At 37.7% G+C, this 17668-nt stretch overlaps 1 protein-coding gene across 6 annotated transcripts; it reads right to left on the bottom strand.

Moving 5' to 3' along the window:
• Nucleotides 1–1427: 1427 nt before the first annotated feature.
• On the bottom strand, nucleotides 1428–17436 carry katnb1 (katanin p80 (WD repeat containing) subunit B 1). 6 transcript variants are annotated; one of them, XM_051901637.1, is made up of 20 exons: nucleotides 17259–17436; nucleotides 15370–15505; nucleotides 15128–15258; nucleotides 14929–15046; nucleotides 13950–14050; nucleotides 13212–13253; nucleotides 12738–12821; nucleotides 12525–12640; nucleotides 12288–12359; nucleotides 12046–12196; nucleotides 11588–11772; nucleotides 9972–10123; nucleotides 9046–9164; nucleotides 8742–8960; nucleotides 4630–4704; nucleotides 4002–4151; nucleotides 3715–3791; nucleotides 3547–3612; nucleotides 2364–2480; nucleotides 1428–1866 (listed from the first exon to the last, which is right to left on the bottom strand). In XM_051901637.1, the coding sequence occupies exons 2-20, from the start codon at nucleotides 15407–15409 to the stop codon at nucleotides 1731–1733; spliced, it is 2151 nt and encodes a 716-aa protein (XP_051757597.1). In that variant the 5' UTR covers nucleotides 15410–15505; nucleotides 17259–17436; the 3' UTR covers nucleotides 1428–1730. The 6 variants fall into 6 exon arrangements, with proteins under 6 accessions (XP_051757597.1, XP_051757600.1, XP_051757595.1 ...); XM_051901640.1 differs by having other exon boundaries at nucleotides 3538–3612; nucleotides 8760–8960; nucleotides 17259–17434; XM_051901635.1 differs by having other exon boundaries at nucleotides 3538–3612; nucleotides 17259–17434.
• Between the last annotated feature and the right edge of the window lie 232 nt (nucleotides 17437–17668).

Raw genomic sequence — 17668 nt, forward strand, 5'->3', positions numbered from 1 at the left:
GCCAAAGTGATGCCATTTAAGTGTTCTCAGTTCTCTCAGAGGCAGTTCTTCATAATGCTGGAATTGTATATGACCGCAAGATGCTTTATTGTATTGTATGTAGACATATGTGATATCTTAAGCAACCATTACACCTTGTACATAGTGACATTTAAGTCTATTCTCTCCAGAATGTAGAATATAGCGATGCTTTAGGCTTTTACAGGCGATGTTACAAGTCTTAACTTTGGACAAAATATATATTATTGTTAAATGCAGATGGAGATTATGTTATGCTTACAGAGGAATGTTGTGGTATATTTTTCTACCCATGTCTGTATTACGAAGCTTATGTGTAATGACCATAAAAGGTGTACAAAAAAAAAAAAAAAATTATTACATGAACGACTATCTGCACTAAAACGTTGTCCTTGCATTTTTATTTTGAAGCTCAAAAATTGAAGCTAAAATTATTTTCCTCTGTTGACCAAGCAAGGTCTCAACACAAAGCATTCATCACAAAACATGATTATAGATGACTATGAAACAACAATTTCCAAGCACCTTTGCTCTTCATTTCAAACTTACCATAAAGTTATTTGGAAGGCTGTTATCTTGTGTAACTTCAGAGTGTTTAGTATGCCTCACTACATGTTAAGATGCATTTTACATTTGTTTTCCTTCTCAAGGCAAATAAGACAATTTCTGCAGGCTTTTTTTTTTTTTTTTTTTTTTTTTAACCCCAACATCAGTACATTGTTCACATTTATGCAGCTCAATGTTTTAGCCTCTTATTAAATAGTACATATTGGATTGAAAACATTACAACTGATTTGTTTACTCAGTCTGTGTTCGGTTTAAAAAGCTTGATCTGAAATATCTGCAGACATCAAAAAACCTTTAAAGCTCACAGTAGCATAAAAAAAGAATTTAAAATGGCTTTTAAAGATACATTGAGACATTTGGGTCTCTAAAACACCTAATTATTCATTACTTATACTTTATGTGCTTAAGCATGGAAATGTGTTGCAATGTTGATTTTGATTAGAGAGTAAAAATATTTTTGATTTTTACTGTCTGGATTCATTACCTTAAGGCTTAAAGTCACATTGGCAAAAATTTGGCATAAGTTCACGGGGGAAACCCTGTCCATTGTCACTAGTGCAGTGATCCATGCAGCACTGCTTTCTCAGAAGTCACTTACAAACCAGGAAGCTTTCTGGTGGCCAATGCGGAGAATTTGAATGAACACAGCAAAATCAGACTGACACTTTTGTCCTCACACGGAACTGCTCCTATTGGAATAACTGGGTTTTGCCCCCGCACCTTTACAGTGTTTTTCTTTTGCAGTTATAAGTGATTCACTTTCAAGGTAAATCTATGAATGAAAAAGCAGTTATTAGCACTGGAATAAAGCATACAAATGATTTGTCCAAAGACCACAAAAATATTTTTGGGAATCTCTTTCATATGAAAGTTCATCTTTATTATTGACAGTGTTTAGAAAAACAACTTGTGCATTAGTTAAAAAAAAAAAAAAAATGATCCACCAAAAGCCTCTATAAATACTTCACTCCAAAAGTGTGCTTGTTTGAGCGCACACACACACACGCGTAAGTGAATTGTTCAGTCACGGAGCTCAGTCATGGTACTTTTCCCGTTGTTGACTCTTTCTGACTGAGCTTTGTGTTTGGAGATTGAGGAGTGTTTCTCTCGGCGTGTGTGTGTGTCTCTGTGAGTGTATATCAGTGTCAGTAGTCCAATGGGGCCATAAGTAGTTGTAGCTCTTTGAAAGTGCTGCCATGACGACCAACCTGCTCCGCCCGGTTCTTCACTACATTACTGAGATTTTTCAATTGCTTATAGCACGCTTTACATTTCCGATGCCTGAAAAACACATTACAACAGTCCCGTAAAAACACATTCAAGTCATATGAGGGAAAAAAGAAAAAAAGAAAATACAAAATTGTTTGAATTGAATTTGTTTGGTTACACTGTTGGTCATGTGAAGAATGTTTGGGGAGGAAAATAAATAAATAAATAATTGAGGATCATCGGCAGATCAGCCAGCGCTGCGAACGCTGAATTAAACTTCAGAGTATGTGTTTAAGTTCTTTTAACCAACAGTCACTGCTGTGCACAAACTGGAAATTATAATAGATTCTGAATTATCACCATGCATTAAGAACTTTATTTATATGGGAAAAAAAAAAAAAGAAAAAAAAAAAAAAAAAAAAAAGTATTGTAAAGAGGCATTGTGCCCTGGATGGTTAAGAAACAACAATTATCGAACCAACATTACAGAAAAATGTTGAATCAATAGCAGTGTATAATTAAGACAGATTTAAGGTAAATCACAGCACAAGTGTTTGTTAGGTACTAACCTCTCCTCTCGAGTAATGTCCACCCCTACAGATGGAGGAGCAGTCAGTGTGTCCGAGATTAACGGCCAAAAACGTTTCAGAATCAGCTTCAAAGACATACAACCAGTCTGCACATAACTGTAGAAGGAAAAGTGAGCCTGTGTTACTTGATCGCTGTTGTCTGTACATGGCTATGACTTTGATAAACGGCCATCTCAAACACTTGTAAACTGGCTCGCTGTTTACTGCCTTAATGTGCTGCTGCCCAAGCAATCAAAATGGATCCTCTTAAGCGACTGATTTGAAATGCTCTTCATAAGCAGAAAATTCATTAACAGCCACTCAAGCACTCCTCATGAGCTGCACAAGTGACATAACGCTCACTTGATTCTGATGTTAACGAAGCATTAAAAAAGAAAAAAAGAAAGAAAAAGTAAATAAATCCAATATTTCACCCATGTGTGACAGAACAATTTCCCATTTAATGCCTTATTATTTAAAAATTGTTTAGTTAAAGTAATAAAGCACAATAATAAGATCTAAAATTTATAATTACAATTTCATTATCATCATTATTATTATTATTATTATTATTATTATTATTATTATTATTATTATTATTATTATTATTATTAATAAAAAAATAAAAACAGGCCTGTCCCTCAGAGCTTTACATAATGCCTCAAATACCAACCCGAGTCAAGTTGAAAGGTAGTATGCACAGTAGGGCCAACAATTCCTCGATTAAATTTGAGAACTCCATTTAAAAAAAATAAATAAATAAATAAATCCTAGATTGCAATTAGCTTGTGTCGATAAAACTGCAAAATACCAGAAGTGGCGCATTCCAAGAATCCATGAACTACATTATTAAACTGTTTTTAAAGGCTGCACGAATCATTACATTAACTCTTTCCCGTCAGGGTTTTTTTTTGAAAAGTTGCTAGTCACCACCAGCATTTTTGATCATTTTCACAAATTTAATGGCCTTAGAATATTTTGTAATACAAATATCTGAACATGCAATATATCAAAAGAAAGAACAGAACAGAACCCCCCCCCCCCCCCCCACAAAATTACTCGATTACCAAAATAATCGTTAGTGACACCCTAATGCACATGGTGATCAAAATCTTAGTAGACAGCTAACCAAGTTTTTGCAGCACAGTCAACGTCATAAGCATGAATGAGTCACCTTTCATACTTGCTCTGCAGCAGTTCCTCAATCTGTGGCAAGATGGATGTACAGAGGTCCAATTTCCACAGTGATCTGAAAGATAATTAAAACTCCACTTTTTAATGAATTCAGCTAAAATAAAGCTAGTTGGGACAAAAGCATTTAATGTGACTGATTATGTACGTGAATGCTTACGGTTTTAGGTTGATTATGTTAAGGATGTCCACTACAATAGACAGATCATTCATAGACACAGCTGAATCCAGGGAAGTCTGGGCAACATGAAGGGAAATGCAAACACTGCTTTTAGTGTACCGCTGCTTTCAATAATAGCCCATTACAGCATTTACTAGATTACATTAGAAATACATTTTCGATGTGTAGCAGTAAATGTATCCATCAGCCAGTAACAGATCTCTCATTACAATCGGTCTGTCCTACAATTTATCAAAGCTCATCAGCTTGAGTGCTATTGCACTTACCTTGACATCCCCACTAGCCCAGACGGAGCGTACCGTGTCCAGGTTTTTATATCGACTGGTCAGCATTACGCACATGGTGTCATGCCCTTTCCTGATCTGCGCTAACGCCTCTTCATCTCCCATCACGCTGGCTTTAGCATTTCGTGCATGCTATTAAAACAGACAAATGGCTCAGAATCATTCAGTATTTTACATACTTGTACAAAAGCTGTGACTGGGGGGTGAGATCTGCTTGGTTACAAACATTCTTCCAAATATCTTTCTTTGTGTACAGCAGAACAAAGAAATTTATACAGGTTTGCAACAGCTTGAGGGGGAGTAAATGATGACAGAATTTTCATTTTTGGGTGAACTACCCCTTTAAGGTTCCTAATTTTGTTTTGGAGGTCTCCTACAATAGATTTACATGCATCCAAGCACAAAAAAAAAAAAAAAAAAATTAAATTATTTGATATTTATATTTCTTTAATATACTTTGCAGCATAACCTCTTTTCACACAGTGTTGATCAAGAATCTGGGGCCTCATTTATAACCGCTGCGCAAACACAAATCAGGCCCTGAAAGAGGCGTACGCCAGTTTCTACGCATAAGTTGCGATTTATAAAAACAAACAGAAAATGTGCGCACCTGTAAGCAAACTCTGACCCATGCGTACGAACATTTGAGAGAGCAGTTTGGTGACACCGATGGTGAGCTGAGGGACTGACAGCAGATGAAGGAAAACCACTTTAAATCCTCATTAGGAGTCCTAATCATAAATACATGTTCACAATAACAGTTTAAATTAAAAGCTGCAAGCAGCAATGAAAGGGCCCTTGCACCCGGGCTCACCGCCACCCATTGGGCTTGTGGGCCCAGTGAACAGTGGGCGACATGCATGTAAGCGAGTAAATACATTATGGCAAAGTCATTTCAAAGTGCCATACTTCCTGCTGCCAACAGGTGGCGCTTTGAATGTAACTGAATATTGCCATGTAGAGATGTCTTCAGGTCAGGACTCTTATCAAACATGTTAAGTTTGGAGCAGATCAGACATTGTATGCCTGAGTTACAACAACTTCCTGTTTTGTGGCGTTAAACGCATACTTTAGCACTTAGCCAAGTGTTGCATGATTTAACGCGTTTCTAGTATGTTTGGTACTTCATGGCATGTGTTTCTGGGAGTGAATTACAGTGCAAAGCATGCCATTTCCTGTTGCCAGCAGGTGGTGCTATGACTGTAACTGAATATTGTCATGTAGATGTCTTCAGGTCAGGACTTTTATCAAACATGTGAAGTTTGGGGCAGATCGAACATTGTATACCCGAGTTACAACAACTTCCTGTTTCATGGCAAAACACTGAACTTTGTCAGGCCGCCACGGACACCCTTCAGCAAAAAGTCTAGATCTTTGCAATTTAACATCTCAAAGGCCTTTAGATTAGACTGACTAAATATGATGTTGATCTGATTAAAGCTCTAGGAGGAGTTTGTTAAAGTACAACATGTGGAAAGGGCAAAAACTGCACAAATTTTGCAAAGAAATTTGAAAATATCTCACTTCCTGTTGGTTTTCAGATTTTGCTCCAAGAGACTTTTTTGTAGGTATTGGGCTGTTACATGTGTGTACACGTGTGCAATTTCATACTTGTACGTGAAATGTAGCGTCAGGGGCATTTAATTGAAATTTTGTAGGTTGCGCTATTGAGCCATTTTGCCACACCTAATTCTGAAACCCATATCAGACGTAAATTTTCACCACTTCTGATGTGTGTTCAAAGTTTCATGAGTTTTTGAGCATGTTTAGGCCCTCAAAAATGTGATTCCCCTTTCATGGCAAAACTTTGTCGGTCGCCACGGACACGCCCTTCAATGAAAAGTCAAGATCTTTGCAATTTATCAATCGCTAAGGTCTTAAGATTAGACTGACAACATTTGATGTGGTTCTGGTTAAATCTCTATGAGGAGTTAATCACAGTATAAAACATGTCATTTCCTGTTGCCCACAGGTGGCGCTATGACTGTAACTGAATATTGGCATGTAGATGTCTTCAGGCTAGGACTCTAATAAAACATGTGAAGTTTGGGGCAGATCGGACATTGTATGCCCGAGTTACAACAACTTCCTGTTTCATGGCGAAACATCGAACTTTGTCCGGCCGCCACAGACGCACCCTTCAGTGAAAACTCTAGATCTTCGCAATTTAACATCACTAAGGCCTTTAGACTGGACTGACCAAATATGATGTTGATCTGATTAAAGCTCTAGGAGGAGTTTTGTTAAAGTACAACGTGTCGAAATGGCAAAAACTGACAAAATTTTGCAGAGAAAATTCAAAATATCTGACTTCCTGTTGGTTTTACAGATTTTGCACCCAGGGGCTTTTTTGTAGGGATTGGGCTGTTACATGTGTCTACCGAATTTCATACCTGTACGTGAAAGGTGGTGCAAGGGGCACTTCGTTGAAATTTTGTAGGTGGTGCTATCGAGCCATTTTGCCACGCCTAATTCTGAGACCCATAACAGACATAAATTTTCACCACTTCTGATGCATGTGCAAAGTTTCATGAGTTTGAGCATGTCTCATGCGATTCATTTTGGAGAATAGTAATAATTGGCCGAGAAATTCCAATAGGGTCCTCACACCATCGGTGCTCAGGCCCTAATAAATAAAAGAATGATTTAAACTCGTGTGGAAACTCAAATTCTCATTTTGATATACACATTTACATTAATATTACACTTTCACTAATGGCGATAAGCACTGAAATTACATTACATTACACAGTCATTATGCAGAAGTTAAACAAAAATGATATGAATTTAGATAGTAGATGTGCTACTTTCGATCACTTTTCCTGTGACACGCTGTTTTAATGACAGTGCTAAGAGCACAATAATTCCTCTTTAAACTAAACTGCAGATCTCATGTTATGACAAAATATTTTAGCGAAAACGATGATCAGTGATGCACACTTAACTTCGATATTATGGAAGACACTGCTGGATTCGGTGGTCGAACGGTCCGTTGTCCAGTTTGAATAGGTCCAATAATAGCTTACTGTACAACCGCAGCTGCACAGATGTGTTGATGTCATGTGAAGGCATCTTTAAACAATTATGAAAAATACCACTGTATTTGAAGGATACAACTTGAAGACCGTTTTTTTTTTTTTTGCACGTTTCCTTTTTAAAATACTTTGTCAGTGACGTGCTGAGTCAGACAATTATTTACACTGCAATCAAGAAAAAAAAAAAAGGCAGATCTGTTTCCACTAAAATAGCCTATGAAAATCCTAAAATATGCCTATATGTTCACCTTATCAGTAAAACTGGATAAATTTGATTCAAATTGTTTAAAGCAATTAAAATACTATTTGGCCAGTGGAAATGAATGAATCAATTCTATTCTAAAACCTTTAATCGGACGTATTTTATACAATTTTTTTTTTTTTTTTGGATATTTTGATATATTTATTCTAAAACAAAGAGGATATTGGATGATTTTTATCTATGTAATGTGTATTGCACAAATGGCATTTTATAGTCAGTATCTAATATTTTCCAATGTCTTGTACCTTTGACGGTGTTAACCAAGGTGTCACGTGGATGGGAATATGCATGGAAATGATATGCAGATGAGGTTATGCATAGTAAAACTAGCCGTCGTGAGCTCCACATATGGTGATTTCAGGGAGGAGACAGGGTGGAGATGCACTTACGCACACTCTTCCACTGATTGGGATTTATAAAGGGATTTTTGCGCAGGTTCTGCCGTACGCATGTTTTAAAAATTGTGCGTACACAGAATCTAGCTTTTGCATGTACGTACACTTTTATGATGCAATCTACAGAAAGTTTTATAAATGAGGCCCCAGACCTCTCTAAACCCCTCCTTTCCGAGAGCCTGCTATGCTCTGATCGGTCAAATGACCTAGTCTTTTGTGATTGGTCTACCACTTACAGCATGTGTCAGAAATGAAACGTCCATTACCATATCTGAATTTCAGCTCCGAAGGCTTCCTCAGCACTTGTACACACAGTGATACAAACAGTAATGATGGCATCATTTTTACAGCATAAATTAAAGCCCAAGTCGCAGTGCAGAAACAGATGTGTCAACACGACCTAAACTCTTCCAGGCCTCAGCTACCACTACAGTGTTTGAGGTCGGGTCAAAGTAGATGTTTGCCGGCAGCCAATGAAGACCACAAGTTGGGTTTGTAACAAATTTGCATAATTGCCATGTAGGTTTATGCAGGAAGTAAGGCTAGAATTACAGGCGAGCTGTTTCAGGCAGTTCAGAATCGGTTCTTTCTTTTGGGAGACAAAAACTGAGATTATTGAAACTTTGCAGACCTTAAACATTCACAAACAGCTATATTACATGCTACATGAGAGGTAATATCCCAAAAAGCCATTTAAAAGGGTACCGCCCTGGTGACAGCTGTTGTATCTTTCTGTGAGTGTAGCAGTCTCTGGCTATAATAACAGAAATGTCTGTCTTTGTTCTTCAGTATTTTGCAAGAAGTGAATTAGTATGATGAAGTATTTTGCTATCTTTATCAACAAAGCAATCCATTTAGAGTTATGAACATTGCCATAGAAACAGAAAATCACCATAAGAACAGCTCCAAGAATCTCCATCTAATAATTACAGCAATTCTGACACGACATGAATGCAGCATAATACAAAAGTGAGTCATCTTAAGGAAACAATAGTGCTAGACAGTAATGTTAAACATCTATTGAACTCACAGAAAGGAAGTTCCCTACATTGAGGCCAATTGGCTCGTTGCGTGTTGAGAGAATGATCCCGGTAGAGGGTTTAGGTTTGGTAGTAGTAACCACAGGACGAGAAGGAGAGGTCACTGATGTGGTCACCACAGCAACTGGACGGGGAGCAGCAGCGATCACAGTCGGTTCCACTCTTTGTACTGGAGTAGAGGTGGTAATAGGACCTTTCAACTGTCCTGCCTGAAAATACACAAACATTCATTATACACAAATCACAGCATACACCTACTCTGTCAAAAGACACTTAAGAAATGGAAAAACCTACCCTGTCTATTACTGGAGTTACAATCTTAACCGCTGGGCTAGGTTTTTCCAGCACACTCTCTGAGAAAGAGTGCTCTAGCGGTGCTGGGAAAGGTTCGGTACTTTTAGGTGGCGTTCGCGCTGCATGCACAGAATGGAAAAAAGGGAAAGGAAACGCCCAGACACAAGAGAAAATTTGTTCTTGAGAAAAATTTTATACCATGATGCATGTGAAGCAGCATGTGTGAACAATTGCTTAACGGGTTAGTTCACCCAAAAATGAAAATTCTGTCATTCATTACTCACCCACATGTCGTTCCAAACCTGTAAGACTTTCGTTCATCTTCAGAAATCTGAGAGATGTCTGTCCCTCCATAGACAGCTATGCAACTGAAACTTCTGAAGAGACACGATCACTTAATATGATGAACATATTGAATTTAGGCTTTTATTCAAATATAAACATTCATCAACTCACACATCAGTTGTGGTAAATGGAAGCTTAAGCATGTTTGTTTGACGTGTGCGAGAACCAGTAAGGTTCATTCTCGTGTGTTACGCAGCACATGTGAGCTTCCACAAGTGGTTTGTTCTTGTGCATCAATCAGGTTGGGTTGAGCTTCTGTTTATGTGAATATAAGCCCAAATTAAATCTGTCCATTATATAAAGCAATTGTCTCTTCAGAAAATTTGGACTCAACCGCTCAAATCATATGGATTAGTTTTACAATCTCTTTCTGAACATTTTGAAGTGTCAAAACGTAGTTGCATAGCTGTCTATGGAGGGACAGAAAGCTCTCAGATTTCATCAAAAAAGATCTTCATTTGAGTTTCGAAGATGAACAAAAGTTTAGAAAGAGTTTGGAATGACATGACAGTAATTAATAACAGAATTTTCATTTTTGGGTGAACTAACCTTTTAACTTAATTTGTGCAACTAAAACTCACAAATGACACTGCGGGGCTGAAAGATCTCTTTATAATCTTCTGGGTTGGTGATTTCTGCACTGCTTTCTTTGTCTTCTTTCTCATCCTCACTGCTGGGACTCCTCCGCTCTCCTTCTGGACTCCGGCGATCAGCCTCTGAACTCTGCTTCATCCTACACAAGTATGTTTAAATGCATATAAAAACCATCTATATCAGACAAAATCCTCACATAAGCTGGTTGTTGCACTGGGGCTGTATTCATAAAACATCTTAAGGCTAAAAGTAGCTAATTTGCTGATTAAGGAGAAACTCTTAAAAATAATGGTCCCAATTGTGTCAGTCCTAATTTTAGGACTCCTACATTTTTGCTCTAAAAGTATTTCACAAAGCGTTTTAGCACTAAAACTAGCTCCTAAATCTGTGAAAAGTTAGGGGTAGACAAGAGTCACTAAGACCAAATCACAAACAATCCTAAAATGGCTGTTGCCAGCAATCCACTTCAGCAATCTGCCCAAAGACAACGTACACCATTGAGGCAATAGGCCATAGAGCCTTGGCTGCGAAGACTTCTCCCCTAAATATCTTGACTTACAGATTTTAATCTGCGATGACAAAGGTTCATGTATGTACAGGCAATATGCATTGAATGACGGAAAATAAAACATTGCGGTCAAGTTGAAAATAATGTCCCATCATCTACTCTGATAGCCTTGCGGGCAGCTCGGGTGACCCTTCCCGATCCCGTCCCCCTTTCTTTCTTCCACATCCCTTCCTGCCTACTCTGTCCTATCATAATAAAAAAGCAAAAAAAAGCCCAAAATAAATCTTTAATAAATAAGAAAATGTGCTATTAGCTGTGGCAATTGTTTCACAAGTTCACATACATACATATACATATACACGAACATGCCTTGATTCTCTCAAGCTGATTGGATAGATAATTTGAATGTACTCCTCTGGAATTTTGTTTATAAAACATTTGTCACTTTAATTCTGCAATCTCTTAAGATGCAGACATGTAAGAGGCTTACAATTAGCTGAACATATACTTGTTTAGTGACACTTAGCCTACATTTTAAAACCTTTATTTGATTATGGGAACATGATACCTCATTCTACAATATTTCTATGAGTAAATCAATGACAGAGACCCCTCCCCCATCAGCCAATCACTGTGGGTAAAGCTAGTAAGTGTGTTAACATCATCCATAGCAATGAGGTCAACCCCACCATTTCTCTTAGTTTAAGACTTCTCTCTATTCCTTAGTAAAAGTTGGTCTCAGCAGCTTTAAGAGGAAACTCTGACTGCTATTTAGAAGAACTCTTAGTGGTAAGATGAAACGTTTTGTGAATACGGCCCCTGGTATCATATGGTGTAAAGATGCACCGTTTCATTTTTTTTTTTTTTTTTTTTTTTGAAAGTCTCTTATGCCAGTGTATCCCAGCCCTGTTTCTGGAGGCACACATTCGGATGCCTCCCTTATCTGACCCATCATTTTCTGGTCTTGGAGTTTCCGCTAAAGAGCTGATTAGTTGATTCAGGCGTGTTTGATTAAGAAGAGTTAGAAAATGTATACATTACACTTTATGAAGTATAAGTTGTAAAGGTGTGAGACAAAGACAGAAAGAATCTCACTCCTGTCCCGTGCAAGATGTAGTGGGCCGCTCGTAATTCCGCCGTAGTGTTGTTCCAAGTGCAGATGTGGGAGCTGGGATCGGCTTGTCCTGAATCAACCCTTGAATCACAGATCCTGACTTCTTCACTCGGTTGAGATCCACAACATACCAGCTCACATTAGTTTGACTGTATGACACCGCAATCTATTCAAGAGACAGATGAAAATTGTTGAAAGGCATTTTAATAGTTACCACATTTATCTTCTATGTTCTCAAAAAGTGTTTCTGGTCAGATGGCCCCTGTGCATGTCTTCACACATCAGAGTGGAAATGATCACTACAGGACCTCTCCCACCAAACAGGTTCATTTAATCATCCCAGAAAGCAAGAGGAATGCTAGTTCACCAAATAGTACAGCACCCACTCATGTCTGCAAGTAGAAAGAAAAAGAAAAGATTTTGTGTATGAAGTACAAACCATTTGGTTGTTGCTGATGGCCAGGTCAGACACTTTGCCCCAGCCTACATGGACTACATCAAAGCAGCGGTCAGGCTCCCAGCCATACACTCGTAGTGTGTTCTCTGAGCCGCTGTACAAGCAGCCACCATCAGGATTAAACAATATACTTCTGCAATAAAAAAATAAAAAATAAAAAAAAGGCAGAGAATTCAGCTAAGGGTCAAACTAGAAAAACAAACACTGATAAAACTGATAACCACCTCACAACTCCCGTCTCGCCCTCTGACGAGCCAATCATGTTGAATTTTTCCAGGTCCCACAGCTTAACAGTCCTGCAGCAAATATACAAAATACAGAAGGTGCCAGAAGTAACAAATCTGGGCAAAAGCAGCACTGAACACATTCAATTCAAGCCTCATTATGTATAGACCGACACCAACCTTCATTCACATTCACATTCACACACACACACACACACACACAAAAACATTCAGTACCGATCTGCACTCCCAGAGGCGAGCAGGTACTCATTGGGGTGGAATTGCACAACATTGACTGCTGATGTGTGCGATGTGAATTCAGTGATCATCTTGCCTGCTATGAGATCCCACAGCTAGATAGAGAGCAGAATGAGAATTTTACTAAGTTTCCCTCTTTATTTAACAAGGCAACACAATTTCCAAAAGTGAGATTTAAAGGATAGCTCTTACCTTTACTGTGCTGTCATCACTAGCTGAAGCAAGCCATTTCCCATCAGGACTGAAGGCTAGACAGCGTACAGCCTGAGTGTGACCCTGAAATAACACACACATTCATTTTAACCAAATAAACGAGTCCATCATATCACATTCATTGAGAGCTTGTGTACCAGACAGACACAAAATAAAGTGCTTTAAATGGCATTAAACTGAAAACATCTTGCTAAGTGCCATTAAGCAAAATTAATATCCAGAGATTTAAAAAAAAAAAAAAAAAAAAAAAAAAGGGATAAACCAATGGCTGAATCTTACAACAAGAGAAAAATACACCATTTCACAAAACAGTAGAGTAAGATAGATTGAGAGCACCTCACTAATCCACAGATTAATCATGTACTCAGACACAACTGAGTGTTAAGGGTGATTAGCCTGGCTTCTGATTGTACAGACACACACACACACATGCTACTTTAGTCTAGTACTTACCTTGTATCTGAACACACATCCTTTCCTTCTCACATCCCACAACTAGAAAAAAAAAAAAATAAGACAAGAAAATTAAATTAGGATAGATAAGATAAGACATACAAACATAGCTACATAGACAGTGGGTCTCATTCACTAGCCATGCTTAAATGTGTGTGAAATCTGTGTACGAACGTTTTCACAAATAAGTTGTAAAAAAATTTTGGTACTAAAATTAGTTCTAAAATGTACAAAAACTTAGGAACAATAAAAAGAAATAAGACAAATTTATCACATTCATATTTCATCTTAAATAAGATATGATTTATGTATATGTAAGTTTTTGGTTTTGAGGAAGGCACACTTTCTGTTGCTCAAGGATCTTGCTGTGCATGTTATGAAGCGAGAGCCCATCTTTTGAGAGTCCATCTTTTTGTATGGAGATGGTTTGGGCGCATTTATGTAAATCACTGACCTCGAGCACATCATGGTCTCTTATTTAGAATACTCAACAACAAGGTTAAGAATAAATTCATATGCATACACAAGCGTAATGAATTAGGCGGACAACTTTCATGAGAAATTCTGCTGTGCTTATAAATATTTCGCACATTTAGTGAATGAGAGCCAATGTTTGGGATTTACTTAAGCCAAACTGAGGCGCAAGTTCATTCATCAAATCTTAACCAACATCAGTTTCCAATTCTTTGATTATTCTATAAAACTTCAAGACCTTCAAGGAAAATGCATTTAACTGACCTTAATATTGCTATCCACAGAGCCAGATGCCAGGTATTCTCCCATGGGGTGAAAGTCCAGACTGCAGATACTGGCCTTGTGCCCCATCAAAGTGCGCAGAACTTAAAAATCAAAGAAATCAACTCAGCTGCTGATAACAAATATACTTAGAACAATTTGTCCATCTAAGAGTGTTTCTGGTCAGATGGCCCCTGTGCATGTCTTCAGGGTTCAGAGTGGAAGTGGTCACTACAGGACCTCTCCCACCAAACAGGTTCATTTAATCATCCCAGAAAGCACAAGGAATGCTATTTCACAACATTAATTTTTCTACATCCATCTCTACATGAATTATTGGCCTGGTGCCCCGTCAGTGTGCAGAACACCAATCCAAAAATAGGCAAGCACATTTTTAACTATGACTTGTCAATTAAGATTGATTGGGTGAATATCATAAAGCATGTCAAGAAATTAATCATATTGCATCCTATATTCCTAAAGAAAAGGCACTATTTTCCTAGTTTAGGACCATTAAAATGTATTATATTTATCAGTATGGTAAATTACATTGTGGTAATGAGCTAAAAATTGTCTAACTTCAGACCCACTTTTTATTAAGTGTCTTTAACTATCATGTATTAACATTTGATACAACACACCGATTGTGTCCATGTGTTTTTTCATTGTACTTGCACCTATCCTTAACCAACCCTTAAATATAACCTTACCTCAACCATAACCATTTCCCACCTCTACAACAGCAAACATGTTTTGCAAAACAACATGAACTCAATAAGTCACGGCATCTTAATTAATTTTGACAAGTACATGGGATCCCACTTTAAATTTGGTGTCTTGAACTTTAATTTTCTTTCTCTTGATTTTGATGTTCAACTTAACCTGGACTTTCTCTTTACAGGTTTCAAGACAATCACAAAGCGTTTCTTATTTTAGATTTTATGTTAACCAAAGTGAAAAAGGTGCAACACAAACCACTCACTTTTAGCAGCCTCCAAATCCCAAAGCCGGAGAGAGCCGGACTGAGAACCAGCCACCACACGCTCTTCAGAACCGTTGAACTGGATACACTCCACAGGGCTGGTGTGGCCCGTCAGACTCTACAGAACATACAATAAACACTTTATTAAATGGTTGTGAGATACTTATTTCTCTCAAACAAATAACTGAGAGGGTTCTACCATAATGCAGTTTGGTTTGCTGACAGCCCAGATATTGACTCTGCAGTCTTCGCCGCCAGTGGCCAGTAGACGACCAGATGATTTCCCCAACACCAGTGAAGACACATTGCTGGAGTGAGCCACAATCTCCTCTGAACAATACATATGACAAAATAAAAGCCAGTCACATTTCCAACAACTTTAAACAGATCTTGACTACTTAAAACATTCTGCAGTGTCATGACCAGGGACTTTGTACTCACGCAGTTTCCATGCTATTATAGTGGTGTTGGTGAGAGCCATCGTGATGATCGTGCGATTGAGTCAACTCACTCTGCTCATTTCACCAACACATAAATGTTAGGGACTCAACGATATTAGTTTATCTTCTCTGTCCATCTGTCAAAATGAAAAAGTTTATTCAAATACAGACAGACAGCAGAGTACATAAGAACATAAGATTACTCTCTAAACAACTGCAGGACACACAACTATGACAAAAGGTGTCCCTTTCAAATCACTTTTTTGCATTACATATCTCATGTTCCGTTTGATTGTTTATTACGTTTTTACGCCATGTTAGCATCATGGCTATTTACATGGCAAACACTAAGGTCAATATCATCCATAAATCTCATGTTCTGTTAATGAATGGTCCATTTCTTAAAGCTTCAATTATAGTTGTATTATGCCCACATTGCCTTTATTGCTTTAGGAGAAAGTTACAGATATTAGAGGAGCTAAACCTAAGAAAAATAATGAATACATGCAGATTAAAAAAAAAAAAAAACCTTCACCTTTGACTTGTGATGACTGGTTCTTAAAATACAGGTCAAATAGCGATACAAATGGAAAATTTAAGTCATTATTTTCATAAAAGGAAAACCTGCTTTAATTGCATTTTACATATTCTTGATAATGTCAAAAAGCCTGGTTCAAATACAAAACACTTTTTTGGTATTTATAGCCTATTCTTTACCGGGAGGGTTTTTTTTTTTTTTTCTCAGAACCTTTTTTCCCCCCTCTCTTGACCATAGATGGCACAAAATCTCAAAACATTTAATGAGTGGCTAGGCTCTTCTTAATTTAGTCATTTCATCTGAATATCAACAATTTTGAAATTTAGCTAAAGTACCTAGTTATTTTATGTAATTTTGTCTCTGATCTCTAACATAGTATGTTGAATACCAAAGTTTATTTGTCTGTTTGTTAATGAGGGATTTGTGGTCACAGTGTATTTGCATTTGTTTAAAAAGTTTTTTTCCCCCCAATAGTGGTCCCTTTTAATAATTTTAAATGTCGTGCTATGACAACTAAATTAGTAAATGTATTTACTTTCCTTTGACACACTGGCTGATGCATCTTCAACCTACACATGCTAAACACATATCTTTATGTTACAATTTAAAGGTAAATGCACCTTGTTCTTAAAGGGGGCATCTTTCCTATTTTACCCTAATCTTGTGAAACCCTTTTACCACCAATTGAAGCAGGTATTCGATGTCAAAGCAGTTTTATAGGGAGAGCGTAGATATCGGTCAAAGTAAAGACGTTTATAAACAAAGAGCAGCCAGGTATCACCGTTTTAAGCGGTAATCTTTTACGTCTGGCTGAAACCTTACCTTATTAGTCTAACTAACAAAACACACACAAACAAACACATATTCTTACTTTTGTTCTAGACTAGTGATTTCGATTAAATCGTCGAGGCATTTCCAGTTCAAATCACTTTGCCACGCGAGGTTGTATACCACAGCTAACAGTTTATTTGCGAAAATGACCAATTCGCAAGCGATAAAATCAACTTTGTCTTTATTTTTCTCTGTTAAAAGCCTTCTAACAACTAACCATAATAATAAGCAGTTACAGCTAGAGTCTTAAACTTGTTGTTGCTGGATAACTTTTAGCTAGCATCGCAAGGTAGCTAGCGAACTCATCTGAACTGTTAACAAATCACCTTATTTACCTCATTGTCTTATCTGTTCTGCTGCTCTTAAAGTCCACGAAACGTTGGCATGTATTTATATGACGAAAGTTGATAACACACTCGACCAACAAACATCGACCTACTTTACACGCTTAAATTTTGCTGTTGTCATGTTGTTTCTGATTGGTTGCTAACTATCTGTAGCTTAGCAACAGTTCCTCTTACCTTCATTGTTCTGGTGACGGTCAATGTGGGTTAAATAACGACTCTCATGGCTGCAGTCTGCCGTTAGACAGATCAGATCAGCACTAATGAGAAAAAGATTAGTTTAGGACGAGCAAAGAAAAGATCCGTGTACACGCATTTTTCAGAGTGCGCATGCGCGTTGGAACTGTCTGCCTACCACAGTTGTTCTCAATCCTGATTCTGCTGTAGCCCTCAATTAACACATCTGATTTAATCCAGGTCATTAGTAGAGGCTCCAAGACCCAACCTGAAGGTCAGACAAATGTGCAGCACCAGGGGCTTTTAGAAAAAGGATTGAGAACAACTTGTTTAATTGCTGAAGACCCCCAATCTAAAACATGCATTTCAGGTCTTGAAGTACACTACTAAAAAGCTCACCAGTTGAGTCA

The sequence above is a fragment of the Ctenopharyngodon idella genome, chromosome 7 (genome assembly GCF_019924925.1).
Source record: "Ctenopharyngodon idella isolate HZGC_01 chromosome 7, HZGC01, whole genome shotgun sequence".
NCBI classification, from domain to species: Eukaryota; Metazoa; Chordata; class Actinopteri; order Cypriniformes; family Xenocyprididae; genus Ctenopharyngodon; species Ctenopharyngodon idella.